The sequence below is a fragment of the Pavona decussata genome, unplaced genomic scaffold, assembly GCF_977016875.1.
Source record: "Pavona decussata unplaced genomic scaffold, jaPavDecu1.1 SCAFFOLD_272, whole genome shotgun sequence".
In the NCBI taxonomy this organism is placed as follows: domain Eukaryota; kingdom Metazoa; phylum Cnidaria; class Anthozoa; order Scleractinia; family Agariciidae; genus Pavona; species Pavona decussata.
Genome location: NW_028145674.1, coordinates 62,232 through 82,060, shown reverse-complemented (window position 1 = coordinate 82,060; position 19,829 = coordinate 62,232). Strand labels below are relative to the sequence as shown.

Sequence of the window (19,829 nt, the reverse complement as noted above, 5' to 3'; positions counted from 1 at the left end):
TTGGAAACAAAAATGCGAGAACTTTAATAATGTTAGCCTAACATTTTTCAAGTTTCATTCCATTCCGACCTACTCTGTCTCTGGCCAGAGGCACTAATCGACAGCTTTATTGCACTGGGGTAATAATTTATAACAAAAAAAAAAAAGAAAAATATTTTTGTTTGTTTGTTTCTGTTGTCAGATAAACATTTTTGGGTTTTGAAATGACATGAAACTCGCGTGATACTTCCCCTTTAAGATAACCGCAAAGCTGTTCGGTTCGAAGCTTTTTCGTTTTACTTTCTTCTCATTTCGTGTCGCTCAATTGTGCATATTGTATAGTGTTCAAAACGCGAACGTGCTTCATTAACACAGGACTTATTTATTGCCCTACATGCAGCGGGCGAATCGCTTGGTTACTTTTGCCATGGATGGATTGTACATTAAGCGTGTCCAGTAAGTTGTCTGTAGAAATGTAAATAGGAAATGAATGATAAAAAAAATTATATTGCCTGTCTTATTGAGAGAATGAGTGGAACGGTAAAGTAGCACCTTCGAAAGGCGCCTTGTGCTGGCTGAGCTCACTTGATCTACCCAGCTAAAATATGGGGTAAAATTAGAATACTAGTGATGAAGTAGGCAGGACTGCCAAGTTTGTGGCGGCTGGTATGTAAGCATGAGATTTTAACACGGTTTGAATGTCTGAAAGGTTCCGAGGATTTGTATGAAAAACCGATGACACAATAGCGAGCCTAACACATTTCTTTTCCACACAAATCCTCTAACTGAATTTTATGTCGCCGGGAAGGGAATTTTGTCAATCAAAGGTAATAGGGTCGTTTGAACGAGGAAATTAAGCCGCGGCTTAAGCTTAGCTAAGCCGTGACCGAAATTGCCATTTTCCGGAGTATTTTCGACTTAGCTAAGCCTAGCCCTCGTATAAACACTCGCTTCTCTTGTAAAAACGGTCCTATTGTGAAAATCAACGAGAAATTTAAAAGATGTTTGGATGTTTTAAAGTAAGCACTCGTGAAGACCGCCCCTCGGGGCTTTTATTTTGTTTATGAGTACCTTTGGAGTTTTGAAGGCAACGAAGTCGTTTTTACATACTCATAAATCCCACGGGGAAACAATTTAATCACACAGGCATTTTAAATTCAAAGGCTTGTTGATAATCAAATAATTCCGAACAACAGATAAAGCTTCCCGGCCGTGTCTTCTGTAGTTCTTGCCTTCCGCTTCGCAAAGATGCATATGGAAGAGGCGGCAAATTTGATTAGTTCTCTTCAACGAACACTGACAGAAATTGACACAGTGGTGGCTAATGTGCACGAACGAGGCAAACGGACCATTTTGCACATCGAGACCGCAGCGCAGCGACTCATGCAAACTATTACAGAACACAGACACAAATTGGTGTCTAAAGTTAGTGAAATTACGGAGGCAAAACTACAGGCCTTGCAAGCAGAAAAGGAGAGCGTTCAGGATCATTTCAGAGCTGTTGAGAATGTTTTGCGCTGTGCTCAGAATACTGGAGCCGTGGAAGATTCTGAAGAATGGGAGAACGCGTTGTCAAGGCACATGAGCAACCTAAAAGGGCAGGTTTTCGATTTCCAGGAATACGACGAGGATTTGAAATTCCATTTTGTGTACCAGGATGAAAACCTATTGGCGGCGATTTGTAAATTTGGCGATGTGTTCACGATTGCAAATGATGGGGGCCCTCGGGAAGCGGTGGACCACGGCACTGGTGTGTCTCCTGAACCGAAAACAGCATTAATTGAAGACAATGGGGGAGACATTGAGCTGTCTAATAACATTGTATTCACGGACACTGTTGAGTGCCCGCCTTTGTTAATGGAAGTTGAAGAAAACTTTTGCGATTCCAAACAAAACACAACGGAAACGAAATTCGTAGGAGAGATTACACGGGTATTTGAAGAAACGGTGGATGTAACTCGATTGGAATTAGAGAAAAAGAATTGCAAAGAATTCAGCAAGGCAACATCAGTCAAGTCACAAGAACAGACTGATGAAAGAGTAAGTGGTTCAAACGAAGGCAAAGATGCCACTCGGGAAGAAACGAGCCACGATAATTTCATTTCCAGTACTGTTGAGGTCCCAGATGTAAAAGAAGTGTTTTCAGACGTGATCCTCAAGGGGACAAGTGCTGCGATTGAAGGAGAAAAAGACCAGAGCTTAAATGAAATCAACAACGATGGCAATGGGGCGCTAGAAGGGAAAAGATTAGAGTTCTCTTGTGCCGATTCAACTGAAGAAATCAAAGTATTTTCTCCTGTAGATGAGGGAACGTCCGCTGCGACTGATGAGGGGTGGTTTAACGCTGATATCAACAACAACAACAACAACAACAACAACAACAACAACAACAACAACAACAACATTAACAGCAACAACAACAACGAAAGTAAGAATTGTGATGAACAGGATCCAAACGGCGTGGATTCTGTCCTCTGAGAAACGTGATGATGGCCAAATGAAGTAATCTGAAGATTCAGCTGAAGATTTGTGATCATCAAATGATAAAAGCAACTTAGATTTACTGATTTACAGTGAAAGTTAATTTTGATACTTGTTTGCAGTAACATTGTCGGTTATGAAACTATGTAATTCAGCGCTCCTTACGGTTGTAAGATATTTCTCCAATAAAGCTCAGTATCCGTGATCTGAGTGCTTAATCAGTTCAAAGAATGGTGGATATTTAGTGGCGTGTTTGTTCTCTTTACAAAGTATCAATCAATTATTCAATTTATAGTAACAATCGGTTTTTTCTACAGTAGTAAAAACGTACCTTGCCAAACAGACGAGCAAATTACAAGGGGCCACTTTCAAACTCCATAACATAATTTTAAAAAGAAGGTAAAGTAGACGCAGTAGACTAAGAGGCTCATACGGCCGGAGATTAACCTGGTCCTTATAGAATGAAGCAACTAGTAGGACTACATATTACTACTCCCCTAAATGGGATGCTAGTTCATCCCAGTGCTACCCCCAAAAGTATGGATACGTCGTCGGTACCCATTCATTTATCTTGGTGAAGAGAGGCAATGTAGAGTAAAGTTTGTAGAGACTAACCTAACCTCGAAACAGCGACCCTTTGATCTTCCGATGGAAAGTCAGACGCGCTGGCCACTACACAGGCCACCGAGTCTCAGGGTAACGAACCAAACATTTACAATACGGACATCAACCTTGGCTCGAACCATCGACCCTCCGATCTTCCGCCCGAATGAAACTCTGACGCGCCGCGCTGACCATTAACCACCGCGCCTCCACTTAATTAGCCTCCCACGCAGACGTTCTTAGGGGTTCGTCACGCGTTCCTGCCCCACGTGGGGCAGGAACGCGTGACGAACCCCTAAGAACGTCTGCGTGGGAGGCTACCACTTAATGAGCCAATCAGAAATTACAACCGTGTTGCAGAATTTTTGGTCGCCCTATATTTGTTCGAGCGGCAAGATCAAGAGTAGCTGCCAGCTCCCCCTGGAGTTAACACTTGAACGTCTCTTCTCCGCAGAGGTTTGGGGATGGGAGAGTCCGCTGAACCAAATTAGTGAAGGCGTAGCGTTGTTTAAAATCGAGCGCTTTTTGTTCAGTAAACGTCCCCCAAAACGTCCTGTTGATCCTTTGAGGCGGGAGTCCTAGAGAGGAGTTGAACTAACATATACTCTAAGGATGCGTTCGATTGACTCTATTCCGGAATAGGAATACATACAACGATGACAAGAAATCCCTCAAAAGAGGTTTTAGGAGTTACTGGAGTAAGACTGAGGCGGCTCTTAAATTATCATGTGCCAGTGAATGCTTGCAGAAATGGCTTATACGCACAATTTTTTATTATTCTATAAATTACCAGTTACAGCATTAAAACAAACCTTGTTCTACGGTTACTTTTAGACGGAATGCGATTAGTTACAACAACTTTGACATTAGCATGCTAGCCACATCTTTCTTAATCAATACTTCAAAGGTGTGCGTCAAACACGCCCTAACAAACGCCTTTGGAACCAAGGTCTTTAACTATGAGTCGTAAACCAAACCAACGGAACGAATATGGCATCTCGCAACAGACGCAAGCAAGAAACACCATGAACAAACTAAAACTCAAACAACTAAATGTAATTGGCCCCAAAAGTGGAAAAAACGCGACATACAAACCGGTTAAGTCAGGATTTGTTTTGCTTTTACCTCTAACTGGTTGAGCAGGAAAAGCAAGTTGTGGCAAGTTTTGGATTAAGCCCCGGCTGCACACGAGGGTTTAGATTTAAATAAGCAGTTTCAAATGAAAACTGCGCGTATAACAGCCAATTTAAGTTCAATTATATTACTCAACGGAAAGAAATACACCAAAAGAGAAAGCGTAAACGTCACAAACATCAATTGTTTTATCAAGTTCAAATCTCCTTACCTGTACTTTTAAACGTGAAGAAGAAACGAAATGTTATAGGAATTTAATAAGGAACAGACAGTGGATGGGCGAAACGCGTGCAGCTAAAGCTCAGGTATAGTGCAATTGTGAATCTCTCTGAGCTACCACTCTGGAAGGCGACCATATTTAAGCAACCACAAAGGAATCCCGCAGCACTTGAATCAGTTTAGTCCCATTCGAACGCCTCGGCTTTAGAATCTCTTTTGGCCAAAGCGATCATCTTGATTAAGTTACCGGGCACCGTGGAGAAATTATGTTTTCATTTGAATCAGTTCTCATTAAAACCCTGTACCTCGGATCTCCTGTAAACGACCATCTCTGCTTAGCAAGCAGCTATGAGCTTAGCAATGGAGGTTACAGTGTTTGACTGAGAACTTAGATTAAAAAAATAGAGCAACGGTAATTACACTGCAAAACTCAGACTATCGGGCAGAAATGGACAGATTAAACATAATGCCAATAGTACAACATCACAAAGACTTGTAATACATCATTTGAGGCGGTAAAGTCCGATCTTTCCTCTCAAAACATGAAAAGTTTTCATGGCAGGCTAAAGAAACGGTCTATTTCGGCAATATGCGATGAATTTTTTTAATATCAGGACCAAGTTGTTTGAAAGCCAACTAACGCTTATCCCGACTAAACGATACCCGAGGTTTTCATTCCACTTGTTTAAAATGTTTTTAAAACCTAATTTTAAGTTAATTATAAAGAAAAGTGTAAGTCAAAACGGACAAAAAACGTTTTGTCCAAGAATCCTCATGGATTGGTAACCAAACTTCAATGAAAGTTCACTTTAGCCCAGGATTAGCTTAATCGGGACTTGAACAACTGACCCGGATGATTTTGCAAAAACACTGATCGTAATGCTCTCTTGAGTTTACAGTTTCGATCCTAGTCACGTCCTTTTCATATTAGTATACGTATTCAGAAGACCGTCTCTTGTAAATATTTAGTTTATAGCTTTGTAACTTGTAAAAATTGTTAAGTAAATTTTCTCTGTAATAGTTGTATTAAGTTGTGAATAGTTAATGATGTAATCCAACGTATGGGCCGTGAATTTGCTCAAGAGAGATTCCACCACTATACTCCACCTTTCTGGTGCACGGTTACTGCAAAAGATTTAGCTGCAACATGAAAATCTTGAGTTTGAATAGATTTCTTCTTTTCAGCGAGGTTTGTTTCTATCAAAGGCGCCTTCATACGGCAAACAAAAGTTGAAAAATTCGAGTTGGTAAACTCAACAGTTGTTAAACTCCTGCTTTCGCACGTCAAACTTTCACAAGCATAATAAAGAAAAAAATAGCAACATGGCGTCTCATACGAGCGTCGTTTCGCAGACAGCTTGACTTTTGATTGGCTAAAAGTGAAAACCTCGCGTTTGACAGTTATTCACGCGTCCAATATACGTTTGCCAACAGGGAAAAGTTGGCGGAGAATAGAAACAAGTTCTATTTGTCACCAACCTGTTTGCCAGCTGTGGTTTTGATGTTCACCCATGCCACCTCGAGTTTGTCACCTTGGGTTTTACGTGTGAAGGCGCTCTTAGTCAAACCCGCCGGAACTTCACAAACTCAACTGAAACACTTTACATACTAATGAAAGCAACAATTATGATACGGTTTACATAAATACCAAATCTGTTGTAACTAATCGCATTCGCATCCACACGCTAATCTAACAGGGCCTATATTTAGGGTCTCACGTTCCCGTTCTCTCTCGCACCACCGCCTGAAGTGCCCAACGATCCCGGAAGAGCCTGTAGAGAATCAGGTAGTTAAACGTGAGAAGGCCCGTGACCGAGAGGAGCTGGTGCCAAGAGTGTGACCGCGTGATCATAAAGAGCTGATATAAGACGAGAAGAAGGAGAATTGCAGCCATCCAGTTAATAAGTCGCAGAGGAGATTCAAACATAAACTGAAAGAAAAATGAGACAATGTTAGTTGTTTTTACCATCACTGACATTAAACACTAACAGAGGGTCAAGGAAAGAGAGTGCATTCCTGAATAGCCCAATTTCGAAATATTAAAATTTAGCATGAAACAATAACATCACTTCGAGGCCCCGGGGAATAAATTGTAGGGTTTATATGTATTTATTCCCCGGAGCCTCGCAGTGATGTTACATATCGAAATTGGGCTATTGCACTGGGAATTTCTTTTTTTTTCTTTCTCTCCTTTTGTTTTGCTTCTTTAAAGCTCTTCATGTATGAGTCAGATTTAGTCTGTTTTGCGCCAAAAAGTAGGCCGCGCGAGCACTGGGACAGGTTTCAAGCGACGACGTAACAACGTGACATTTGATGCAAAATTAACCGCCGGCGGTCAAACATGAAAGATAAGACTTAAAAATCCGTGAAAGATACGGCGTTTAGATAAGATTTTTACTTTTAGAGGTCAATGCTGATAAGTTTCTTGTGAGTCTGCGAGTTATACTAAAAAGTTTCAGTAACCATTTGGTGAATTGGTTTCCCGGATATGTGGGCGCTCTTCATTCGTCTAAACTTTCCTGTTTGAAGTGCGAAATATTTTGGCGCCGAACGGAAAGGCATTTTCCGGTTAACCACAACCCACTTAAAAATAAACCTGTTCTATTCACGAGTTTTCGAAGTAAACCGAAATAACACAATTAACTAACCGGTATGTCGGAAAAGCTATACATCAATCTCAAAACACATAAAATAAAAGCGACATACTGGCTACATTTCAAAATCATAACTCATAATTCATAACCCCATTGACCTCTCAAATGGTCGATGATACATGACGTGCAGTAACCTTAGCACGCACGTGACCAAGCACGTGTTTTATCGGGTTTAAAACCACTCGGCTACGCCTCGTGGTTTTCGACAAAACACTCCAGCTCGTTTTTAAACATTATGTAATACAATTCACGGAATTTAACAGTTAGTAGTTGTTTCAGGTATGGTCCGCTGTGTACTGTGACTTACAAAAAATCTTCCATGATGCGAATCTCCTGGTATGGCTACATTGTGGATACCAAGCGCTCTGTAAAGAAGTTTACCATGCCGCACTAGCACACCATGAGGCCATACTGTTAATGCGGACCATCTACAAGACCAATAATAAAAACAATGGCATACATAACACTCGCGCACACCCACAATCCTGGCCAAAAGTCTTGGGACGGTTTCAAAAAACATTACACTGAATGCCTCGCCGGAGCACCCCCTCCCAGCACGCAATGTTGATATCTCGCAATGTTTATACAATCGGGATGATTCGTGTGGCTATGAACATTGTTTGGGGGAAGGGGAGAGTCTCGACTGCTAATATATAACCAGTTTACCATGCGCACTTTGAGTGCAATTTTGTTAGCTGCCCCAAGAAATAGTGGCCAGGGCCACGTTGCATAAAGCAGTTTAAGATAAGCTGCAAGTTTCTGCATTCATTCTCTGTGTTCCGAAGCATTTTCTCGTTCATTATATTGAATAATTCGGCTGAAGGTGGTTTACTGGGGAATAGGAAACAGAAAGACTCGGCCAGACGTTCCTGTTTGAAGTTTGGAAACTTGAGGTGCCGAAAGAAACGGTACTGAACAGTTCCTGTTAACCGCAACCGACGTTAAAACAAACCAGTTCAAGAAAACTCTTCGGACGGTAGGGAACGACTTTGCACCGGCTCTTGAGACAGTTACAAGTTAAGGGAACAGTTGAAAACTCTCATTGTCATCAACACTTACAACACTTTACCAGTTTAAATCTGCCCTAATTTTCATGAAAAAACAAACAGACTTCAAATTCTCGCTTTCGCTTGACGGTCAGCTCTCTAGCATGCACTCTCTCGAATGAAGTCTTCTTCTCGTTTGCTGTTTGACAGAATTACCCAACATGTGCGACCTAGCCCCTGTAACGAACAAGAATCGTAAACAGAAAACAGACACGGCATTTCTATTACACCATCCTTACAAATCACTTACACGTGAGGAGTATCTCGGTGACCGCATGGATATCTTTCCCATCCCCCAAGATGAAGCGCGCACTTGTGCAGGGCGTCACAATAACTCAGCGGTAACAGAAACATCATAAGCATTAGAAGCGAGCACAGCCACACAAACAGCGTGTGCTGACACGCCCACCACATGTCGTAATATACGTAATGTTGCTGTGAAGAGATCCGGAAACAAGTTTAATGAAGAAGTCAACACAACAGAGTCACGGTTGGCGCAGTGATAAGAAGATTCCCATTCCACTAGGGTCGCCAGTCAGATGTGGATTGAGTCTTCTGTTGGTAGTAATACGACCCTTATTTGGATCACGCGATCAAAATGCATTTGTAGTAGTAATGAAGAGGGCGGGGAGGGTGGGGGGGGGGGGGGGTCGATGCAGTTCGTAACCAATCAGAGAAAAATATTTGGGTCACGTATTCAAATGGACCGATAAGAAGACCGGATATTCACACTGGTCTGGATGGGATCACATTCTTCTACGTACATGTAGGAATGAAACACTTCGATCATGTACTCGTTGACAATTTCGAGACAGTAGGATTTACATTCGTGTTTACGGCAAACGGCACACGGGAGATTCGCGTTTGTGGTGAGAACAGAGCAAACTAATTAGATGACCTTTGACGCTAACGCAAAACTACTCAATTTTACTAAGAAACTGAAAACAGCGAGCGGCAAATACAGGGTAATCATGGTCACGTGGTCATTTCTGCTGTCTGCCTTTTGCCGTAAATGTCATTGTTAATCTTTCTAATGAATGATCTGACTGTCACCTTACACCAGTTAAAAAGAAAATGGCTTGTTTGTAGCCTGTGAGCAGGTTCCCAAGTGGGGTATAGGGCGAAGACAAAAATCGAACTCGGAGAGAGGGCCCCCATACCGCGCTCAGCTCGCCCGGCTCGCCGATTTTCCCTATACCCTACTTGGGAGCCTGTTCACTAGACAGGCCAGCTTGTTTGTTGCACTTGAACGTGCTCGCACTAAGATGCTTCCTTCTTACAAATGTACTACACAGAAACAAGTTACTCTCACCTCTGAAAACTTCATAGGAATAAAGCCAACGTAGTACGCACATACAAGCGACTGAAAGAGAACTTGTTTTATTCGAAGGTTAAAATCGGTGCGGAGGCACTCCGTCTCGTAACGAACTGCATCAGGTGGCAGTGAACATGGCTGTGGAGCTGGAATTTCCTGTTTAGCACTGCCATTGACCATGACACCTTTGTCTAGTAAGCTTGTTTGTAGGAGTTGTAGCTGTGACAAGGGGCTCAGCTCTTGGTGCGGGCTTAATTTTAGCATGACTTTGCTTCCTTGGGGATCCAGAGTGAAACCAAATGTAAATAGGTACATTACTAACCTGAGAAACAAAGTCGCAAAACAAAACATGAGGATGGGTTCAGGGGTTTCAAGGCAAAGGTTTTCAACCCTGCTTCAAGAACCTCCAGCAACTACGACAAGGAAAGCAAAAGCAGTAACGTCATGTGCAAAAGAGTTTCCTTTTTAGGAGAAGAATGGATCTGCACGTGTTAAGTTTAACTTTAAAAATGTGAGTATGAGTGAAGGGTGGGGGGTGACAAATCCTATTTCCCAGCTCAAAGTTTGCCCCAGACCTCACTCCCAGTACCAAAATTTAATGGCCAACTCCCATTTGCAGTGCTTAAAATCCATTTTCCACGTGAAAAAAAAAAAAAAAAAGGCAAACCCCAGTTTCCATTTTACCCCTTCAGTGCCTCCAAATATATAACAGCTCCCCCAAATATACCCCCACCCCCCCCCCCCCAAATCTCAGACCCTGGCTGCCTGAATGACTTGCTTGCTGAACCGAGACGGACAAAATGGTTAATGGTTGACTGCATAACAGACTATCTTACTGGCTCCTTGACTGACTGACTGACTGACTGACTGACTGACTGACTGACTGACTGACTGACAGACTGACTGACTGACTGACTGACTGACTGACTGACTGACTTACATTGTATTAAATGGCACACTGGTAAACTGACTATAAAACCATCTGCCTGGCCTGATTACTGGCTGGCTGACTGATGAATGGACAACTTAGTCTTAAGGTCTGCCTGAACGATTGCCTGGCTGACGGCTCACTGACTGATGACTCGGTTAATGGCAGACAATGATGCTGGCTGGCTCACTGAATGACAGACTGACTTGCTACCTGGTGGACAGATAGAACACTGGTTGGCTGACAGATAGTATGATTAGCTGGTTGCTGATACTAACTCAGGCTGGCTGACTAACAGACTGGCAGGTTCCTGGCTACCTGTAGCTGGCTGGCTGACAACAGAATTCGCTGACTCGCTGTCTGACAGCTGAAGTAGCACGAACATGAAGCACTTACGGATAACAGAGGAAGAGACAATTCTGGATGCTGTTCTGCTGAATAAGTCTCCATGACAACCATACAAAGCCTGACACAAGCAGGATAAGTGCAGCACCCTTAAAGACTATTCCAACAAAATACTTCACCGTGTACAGTACCTCTGATGCCAGTGCCTGTAAATAAGATTCATGTGGTGGAAACAGGATATAAAATCTTCAGTCAAGTAACAAGCTTTGTATATCCATCAAAATTTTAAGAGGGTTAACCATCACCGAGCTTGAGGCCAGCTCAGTATCAGTGCTCCTGGTATAAAACGTGGAGTCTTCAAGTATCTTGGTATTATTTCTGTCAAGTTTTGCAGGCATTTTGATTGTTTGTTTCATATGAAAATATTATTTTCCTCCATTGAATAACTCAGTACAATGAGTGCCTGGGCTTGCCTGGCTCATGTCTGGGTCCCATGGTACCCATGTGCTAATGACATATGAGCCAGTTAGTTAATGTAAGGTTTAATCACAAAACAAATACTGTAAAAAAAGACTAAGACTAAAACCTTGTTTTTATTTTTTACTCGATAACTTGACTTTTTTACTATTAGGAACATGTTTACTTTCATTTATTTTATATTTTTGTTAGGTTATATATTTAGGTAGGTTAGGAGGGCTCCACTGAAAACCACCTTGGCGAGTTGGACCCCCTCATTCAATATTATTATTATTATTATTATTATTATTATTATTATTATTATTATTATTATTATTGTGCAACTACGTGACTGTAAAATCTACTTCCTTGATGGAAGTCAAATTCATGATCTTCTGCAAAACAGTTGCACAATCTTACCAAAAGTGGGTTTACAAAAAGACTAGAATCCAGATGAAATCCTTAAGTAAGGCCATTCGAAGAGAAGCGATTTACATTAAGAAGTACCACACCATTTGATGACTTATAAGTTTCCATCATTATGGTACTCATACAGGGGAAAACTGTTGCAATAATAAACATTACCTGCCCTAACATGTTCCACACCACTCTGCGGCTCAGGAAGATGGCAATGAACCACATCAGGTGAATGTCAACCATGTGAACATTCTACAGGGAAAAAATGCATGTGTTTTGTTACACTACAGGCCCCAGTTGATCAAAGGGCGGATAACTTTATCCACTGGGTAAAATACATGTATATTAGTTGGAGTTCATTTCATCCACTGGATAGCAATTTATCTGTTGGATAATGTTATCCACTCTTTGAACAACTGGGCCAAGAGGTTTAACTTTTGAATAGCTGTCAACATACAGTCACTGTCTTACATGTATGTGAAACGTTTAGTCACTTTTAGTTCCTGCTCAGATTTGCCTCACTTCTTGCATGTTGCCAATAAGTTATTCCCAAAACATAGATCCATATTTTTGTTCCATGTCCATCTAGACATGTATCATGTTGGGAAACTTTCCATGGACAAGTGCATTACGTTTTCCACACAACCCATGCAGCTTTACTGCCCTTCTTTTCTTCATCCCTATAATAATTTAACAAAGTGCCTTTTCCAAGGACGTTTTTCCAAAATGTGGGGCCAACATTTGACCTGTCCAATAAGGAAGAACAAAGGTTTGATCTCTAATTAACTGGAAAGTTAAATCAGTCCTTAGCAAACAGATGGAATCAAATAAGAAACAGCAATTCAAATTCAGAGGGGTATTGCCCAAAAGCAAGGGGGGGGGGGGGGGGGTTACCTTAATTACAGTGAAGCATTGATGTCTTGGGGAGCTATTTTGAACTAACCTGTGACCATACCCTCACTTCCCTTACATCTCTTTTCCCAGAAAAAAGCCCTGATCACAGGTTAATTTTAAAATTGAAAAGATCATGTTCATTTTAAGGTTTTATCATATATTTATTTATATTTTGAACATATAGGCTTCTTTTTACATAAAAAAATGGTAACTAGTCAGAAAATCAAATGTAGAAAAACACCTGATCGAGGAAATACTGTACCCTGTAATGTATCAACCTTCGTAAGTTCAACCCCTTCACTTTATTAAAACAAAAAAGACTAGTTTAATTGCCTACACCTAAAATCACAATTATCTGCATTGTGCAATCATTTGTGGGATAAAGGACTTCCAAAATGGCAGCAGAGATCAGCTGTGGTATGAATTCAGTTTTGAACAAGAAGCTAGCGGTAGCCTTCACTTGAGCCTTTTGATTTGAAGCTACAGTTCTCCCAAGGTACTAAAGAAATAACAATAATAATAAAACATTAAGATATGCCTGTCAACAGCTGTCATGTGCATCTCAGGGCTGTCTCCAGATTTTGAACTGTATCTCCTGGTCTCTAGATTTTGAGCCGTTTCTTTTGGTCTCCAGATTTATGTCAGTAATCTCCCGGATAATTGGCGAAGTTTGCTCTTTGTCGTAGACTTAACTTGCTGACAAGAAAATCTGAAATGTGTACTGTTGTCTCTGTCTGTGTTTAATGTACTCCCCCCCACCCCCCAACTGAACCTGTGAATTTGGCCTTGATGCGACGCCTCTGTAAGGCGCTTCGTCATTGCTGGCCGGGGAAGTCATATTCTCCAGATTTGAAGACATGTGAGGTTGACAGCCCTGGCATCTGGTTAATGAGGCTGTTATTTTGGTTAAGTTCTTAAGTTTATAATAAAACTTTCCAGGGGTGCGTGTGGAGCTTGGGATGCCTATGGAAATTCGCATCACGAAAAGAATTCAAACTGCAGCCACATGTACATCTAGAATCGCGGCTTTATGGCACAAGTAACTAGGCAGACATTCCAGTAGAGCTCTATGTTTTTTTGTTTTTTTTTTTCAGTAGAGCTCTATGTTACTTTGTGTCAACTCTAAGGCCAGCTAAGACAATGGCCTCCATGTCCCCTCTCTATAAATTCCCCAAAAGAGTTTTTGTCATTGTCGGTGCGCCTTTTTGTAAACTGGTACGTGTTTATCACAGTTCCCTCTTGTGATTTCCCTGGTTGCTGTACTTGGATTGAAAGTAAACTCATTCCATTGGTTCCAGAGAATAACCACACCTGTTGCATGGAAGATCCCTGAAAATTGTGAGGGGAGGGGTTCCAGAAGCCAAAATCTTTAAACAGCAGTATGAATCTAAACTGGAATTTCCAGAGGGGTGGGGGTGTGGGTTCAAACCCGCAAACCTTCCATGGGATCACAGATTAAGGGGAGAGGGGGAGATATTTTCTAGAACAACACAATCTGATGTCAAGCAGCCCCGCATTCTGTAATTTCTGAATAGAAGGCAGTGGATCTCTTTTTATTAGGTTTTGTTAACATGTTGGTCGAAAGAAATTGGTGATCCTCACCCCCCCCCCCCTTCCCCCCCAAGAAACTGACTGTTACTTTTGATAACCACTGAGGTGGAGATGGTTTTTCCATTTGTAATGTCACTGCACAAAAGTAATTTGTCAATGAACACGTCACCAGATCAGGCGCATTTTCTTTTTACACCTACTTTGAAATGGGAGATGTCTGTGTTTTTCATAACATTATACAAAATAATGTTTTACTTTTTTGGTAAGTAAAAGAGCTGGAACTGTCTGGCTTTGGCATTAGACCACAATTAGATCAGAAAGTGAGCAACGTTAATACAATATCAAGATGCCATTATTCAAGTTGCATTTTGTAAAAGGCAAGTTTGAGAAGCTGGAATCTCGGTTGTGCTAATTAAGAGACCCAGCAAAGAATAGGTTTGAAACCACTCATTCTGTAGTAAAAAAAAAAACAACAACAACAACTACAAAAACACGGTAATTGGCTGCCATATTTAAATCTGCATGAAAAGGATGAAGCAACATTCCAGAGTACATGTAAGTTTATAGATCTGCTCCATGACAAAACCTTTTTAGTATACACAGTTTTGGTTTCCATTATAAGGGACATATTTCTGGGTTGCTAAAAAAAATAATTCCATGAGGTAATGATCATGGTTATTCTAAAACTTAACCATATCAAGATGATTATCAAGCCAGGAAAATCTTTTCGTACATGTAATAATGTACCTAAATTTGGACTTTAACACAAGATTACAATAGATGTGTGTTATTTAAAAAACTCGAGGGAAAAAAAGAACAATGCCCTACAGTTCTCAAAGGAAGTAAATAATTATCATAACAATTAATTTCCGTGACGAATCTATTCACGTAATTCTAGAAGCTTGTCAATTTGTGATCACTTATCACTCACTGGCCATGAATATAACCTGATGCGGTCGATTTGTAAAATGCTGTCATTCTCCAAGCAAAAAATTAAACAAATGCGAGTCGATCGAAACAGTCCTAAAGTTAATATTTAAGTTAAGCTTGACAATCAATGAACAGGAACACCTGGTAAAGCGAAGGGTTTTTCGATAAGTTAGTAAACTGACTCGCGGAGCGTTAATTCGGCGTGGTGAATAATAATCATCCACACAGATGAAGCCAGCTTGGCACAATTATTCAGTTTACAAGCTCAGCAAACGCTGGCCCAAATGTGCGATTCGCGTTAAATTTATCGCCCAAAACAGCAGTGTTCGGTGAAAAATAAAATCGCACTTACCGTTTTGTAGATGTTGACGTGTTGGAGAACCAGAGCGCACAGAAGATACGATAGAAATAAAGCTTCGAACCCCATCGATGTAAACACTGGCAAACTTGGATGGGGGTAATGGTATAAAGGAGGGATTGTCAGTAACGAAGAAATTGAGTGTATGCCACTGTTGGATGGGGGAGATCCGTTCCTAGAGATAAGAAACAAAGTAAAAGCGAAAGTCAAAAACGTAAATAAGAAAAAAACAATGACCCTCATAGAAAGCTACTGCTTTTTCATGCGCTGTAAACAAGCACCCCTGGTAGATTTTCGCTGCTGAGTATTCTAAAATACACCAAGGTGATAATCTATTATTTCATTTAAACAGAGAAACCTGCAGAAAAAAGAAGACAAGCATAATTTTGACGAACCTGTAACCGCGAACCGCGTTCTGTAGACTACGAATACTCGACGGGGAACTCGCCTTTAGGGTGGCAAACTTTCTCCCTCCCGGCATCAAACGATAAAGCCAGAAGAAAATATAATCCACAATGGAAGAACTGGCAACCAGATAAAGGATGAACGGCCAAAGAAGCGTTCCAAACATCTACATTAGCAATCTCTCTCCTTTATATAATGTCTCTTTATTGTAAACCACAAAGTCAGCGACCGTCTGCTTCAACTTTTTACTAGCTACCCGCTGACCATTCTACTTCGGCCTCACATTTGTCGCGGTGACCAAATATTTACCTCTCACCACCCCACACCACCATACTGGGCCTGAAGCACAATAACGTTCTCAACAGAGAAATCAATATTTAATGATTTTGACAGCTAAATTTTAAAATCTTTATAATAAACAAAACTGAGTACCACCAGTCGATAAATATTTGAAGAAAATGCCAGGAGCCCATGCTGGACCATGCTGGAAATACTTCTTACTTGGCCTACCTCTGAGTCGATTTATTATTTTTATTTATTTGTTTTTTTCATTTATTTATTTGCTGCTTTATTTTCGGCAGGGTGAGTGTTGTAATGGAACTACATGAAATTCAGTTGGCAGAGAGCGCTACGGTCGGTATCCGCGAGGTCATTGGTTCGAATCCCGTTCATGCATTCAAGCCTGAATTTTTTTTTCAGCTTTTCTTTTTCCTTAATTGTTTAAGTTGTGTGCATAACTGCGATGGTCTTTCATTTATTAAAAATTGTTACAAAATAAAAAGAGAAAAAAAGTTCATTATTAAAAAAGCATTACAGCTCCAGCTGTAAATGAGTACAACAATATTTTCTTCAAGTTACAGGCTTTTCCACTCATCCCCCGCATGAACTGCTTCCACCCCAGAGATCAAGAAGCCTTTGGAAAAGGGAACACCCTTACATCCTGCCACGTGTCAGAACTGAACGTCATGAACGCTGTTTTGTGAATAGATGCCTTTTCAATTTTATCTAACTGTCTTTGCACATTTGTCAATCAGTAGTTTGTGATTAGTTCTTTTTTTTTATAGTAGTTAGTAAGTCCAGAGTGAGACGTATGACGCTGGACATCTTTTGGCATTTGTTAATAGAGAATTCATTATCACTATAGAAAAAATAAATAAATAAAAATAAACACACAGTGTCAAGAGCATCATGAGTAATCAAGGCGATACTGGGGTGAAGATATAAAAGTTTGAATGGAACAAAGCATCTATACTCGAAGGTACAATTTTGTAACTTTCATAATTCCAAATTTAACACACGAGTTCAAACAAAATCCGAGACTGAAGTATATATTTCCTGTAATTTTCGTTACAGAGGATGTGTAGGGAAAATCTGTAGGAGTGTAAAATTCACAGGAGCAGATACCGTGTCTCGAAATTTATTCTGTTGCCTCTCTGGGTTTTGAATGAAGAAAGTTATTGCTTTTTTTCTTGGATTATTTTCAATCATTCATACAAACGGTTGACTCAGTACCTTTTTTGCTTCCCACGGCGAGATCAGTTATGAAAATTTTAAGCAACCAGATTGCCCTTATTGATATGGGTTTATTTCAATTCTTTCTTTTAATCTAAGGGCCAGTTTCCCATTTATCATGATTAGCAGGCTAAATATTTGGTCAACAATCTCGCGGGTGATAGTACAGTAATATTACACACTGCTAGCTGCAAATAAATGTCAACCAGAAGCCTCCCTCGCACTGCACGCAGTCATCATTTTTAGGGGAGTCGTACAGTACCCCTCCACCCAAGGGAGTATATGGGGCGAAAATATTTGAAATACCATTTTTTTTTTATCCGATACGTTTTCGGTCCTTTATAAGGGATATTTGTATACGCTAACACGGTTTGGATCTGTTTGGGGCCTTCAGTCTAAGTCGCCGAAAACTTTAGGAAGAACACTGATCATAATCCCCGAATTTACCCTATGCTGTTGGTTTTCCGAAAACCCCAGCTGATCTTATTTCGCACTTTAAACGACATTTATTGTCCTTCAAAAACAAAAGGAAATTAATTTTCACAGGTTACTAAAGTTTTAGGCGACAAAACACCAATTTGAAACGCTTAGTAGGGGAGTAAGGCACGCAGTCCCCAGTGTGGTGGTCTATATGATTCCATCTATCTTTCACATTCATGTGTGGGCTGGGTGGGTGGTTGTTAAGATATGGACTGCGGCTGCTAGTGGCGCCTTTACATGCTGAAGTCCGATCTCACTCCACAGAAGAATTGTAAAACGCCACGAGAGTATGTTATCAGTGTGCGGTATATAAATACATACATTACATTATATTTTACAATTCAACCAGAATTCCCAGGGCGATTTACTCTTCTGACAGTCTCAGAATCGAACAGATATCCACCGAAAGGGACTATTGGGTGTCCCTGGTCAATGTTCAAAACAGTCTTGTGTTTCTTGCCCCTGCTGATTGCATCACATGATGGACATCTTGCTTGAGGTAGTACACTTCAACACAACCCGGAACTGAAATGAAGTTGGCAGGGCCAATTTGATCCTTTCCACGTTACCCAGGACAAATATAAAAGAAAAACTCGCCTTACTTGTTAATCTGGCTCTTCACACAGTCCGACACAATCAGGTCAAATAGACTTTGCGAGTTGTGGTTTGTTTTGCTATGATCTTCTTGCGCCTTGCTGCATTACTGGGTTCCAAGTCCAAGGTCCGATCCAAAATGCAATTTGTAAAAGTGAAAAATAGAAGCATTACTTGATCTTGGCGCTCAGCCGCGTTCGCTCGCGATGTACGTACTTTGTGCTCATTTAAAGGGTCTTCCTGACGTTTCGCTATACTTTTCAGTTTTTCATAAGTTTTACAGTAGTTCAAGATGCTTTTCGAATAGGTTGTCCGTGAGGAAGACGGCGCAAGACTGAAATTTCTTCATTAGCAAATCCTTTGAATGGAAGTCTCTAGAAGCAAGATGTGATATGGCACGCCTTTGCACGGTCTAACTTATTTTGAATGAATCAAGGGAAGTTACCAAAAGCTCTGCAAGGGATAGGTCACCCAGCTATGAGCTATTAAATCAGTACTAGGCTGTCAGACCATGACAATATCCAGCCAGATTGTAGGAGTAACTGTGATATATACTCTTTCTTTTTACCGAAGATCGATTGCAAATTGAACAAACTCCGCCAAAGGGTGAAAAATCCCGTGACTTTAAACACTTTCACGGCGAACGAAAGGCAGTAATTATAAAAGGATTTGAACGGGAACTGTATATGAAAGTACCAAACTCTGGAGGTATTTACCTTTCGCCCTCTCCTATCCGCGACTGCGAGAGAGCAGGATTCAACAAACTACTGAGCCAGCAGTTACACGAAGATAGCTTGGAATAAATGCCTAAATAAGTAAAATCGCACGGAACGTGCTCGAGTTATGCCCCCACTGACCCCCGTTAAGGATTTTTTTTACACGTAGAATTGAAGGAAATAATGACTTCCGCTAATTGCTTTTAACTAATAGAAAATTCCTCATTTCTCGAGGCCGAGGTTGTCTAATAAAAAGAGAGAAGATTAAAAGGTCCAAAACCCACAAAAACAGAAAGAAGCAAGGCGGAAAAAAGCAAAATAAAGTAAAATAAGTTAAAAGCAAATCCGCAGGGTCTAAAGTTTGACGAAACAATAACTAAAATTCTCAAAAGTTTGTTTTACTCCTCATGCCCAAACAATATCTTTCTAACGCACCTTCCAACACTGAAAAAAACGTTAGCGTTCAAAATAAAAATAAATTATAACATTTTCCTTGCTAGCTCGATTACCGAGCCAACCGGACCCGTCAGCAGCGGAAATGGGCGATATTCTACCAACGTTCAAATTTATATCAAAGTGGTCCCAGTTTTGGCCTGGGCATAAATTCGCAAAATTAAAAAAAAAAAAAAATAGGGTTTGAACATTAACGTCACCTAATTCTGTCCAATAGGGTTTGATTTTCGAAAACTTTGACGGGAAAATACAGTCGAACCTATATTAAGCGGTCACCCACGGAAATGACAGTACAGAATAAAAAAAACAAAAATCGCCGTTTTATATCATATTTGATCTTTTAATGTACACTTTATGGA

General features: G+C 40.7%; 1 protein-coding gene across 1 annotated transcript; it reads right to left on the bottom strand.

The window, feature by feature from the left end:
* Positions 1 to 3,817: 3,817 nt before the first annotated feature.
* LOC146455559 (transmembrane protein 39A-B-like) lies at positions 3,818 to 15,980 on the bottom strand. Its single transcript, XM_085093998.1, has 8 exons — positions 15,706 to 15,980; positions 15,305 to 15,485; positions 11,746 to 11,829; positions 10,756 to 10,910; positions 9,429 to 9,753; positions 8,367 to 8,551; positions 7,378 to 7,498; positions 3,818 to 6,346 (listed from the first exon to the last, which is right to left on the bottom strand). The coding sequence occupies exons 1-8, from the start codon at positions 15,879 to 15,881 to the stop codon at positions 6,131 to 6,133; spliced, it is 1,443 nt and encodes a 480-aa protein (XP_084950124.1). The 5' UTR covers positions 15,882 to 15,980; the 3' UTR covers positions 3,818 to 6,130.
* Between the last annotated feature and the right edge of the window lie 3,849 nt (positions 15,981 to 19,829).

Excerpts from the sequence above, each read along its gene's own strand:
- LOC146455559 (XM_085093998.1), bottom strand. The coding sequence starts at position 15,881 with ATGTTTGGAACGCTTCTTTGGCCGTTCATCCTTTATCTGGTTGCCAGT. Across the intron at positions 15,486-15,705 it reads AACGCGGTTCGCGGTTACAG|GAACGGATCTCCCCCATCCA; the intron begins GTTCGTCAAAAT and ends TCTTATCTCTAG. Across the intron at positions 6,347-7,377 it reads CGCATCATGGAAGATTTTTT|TTTATGTTTGAATCTCCTCT; the intron begins GTAAGTCACAGT and ends TTTTTCTTTCAG.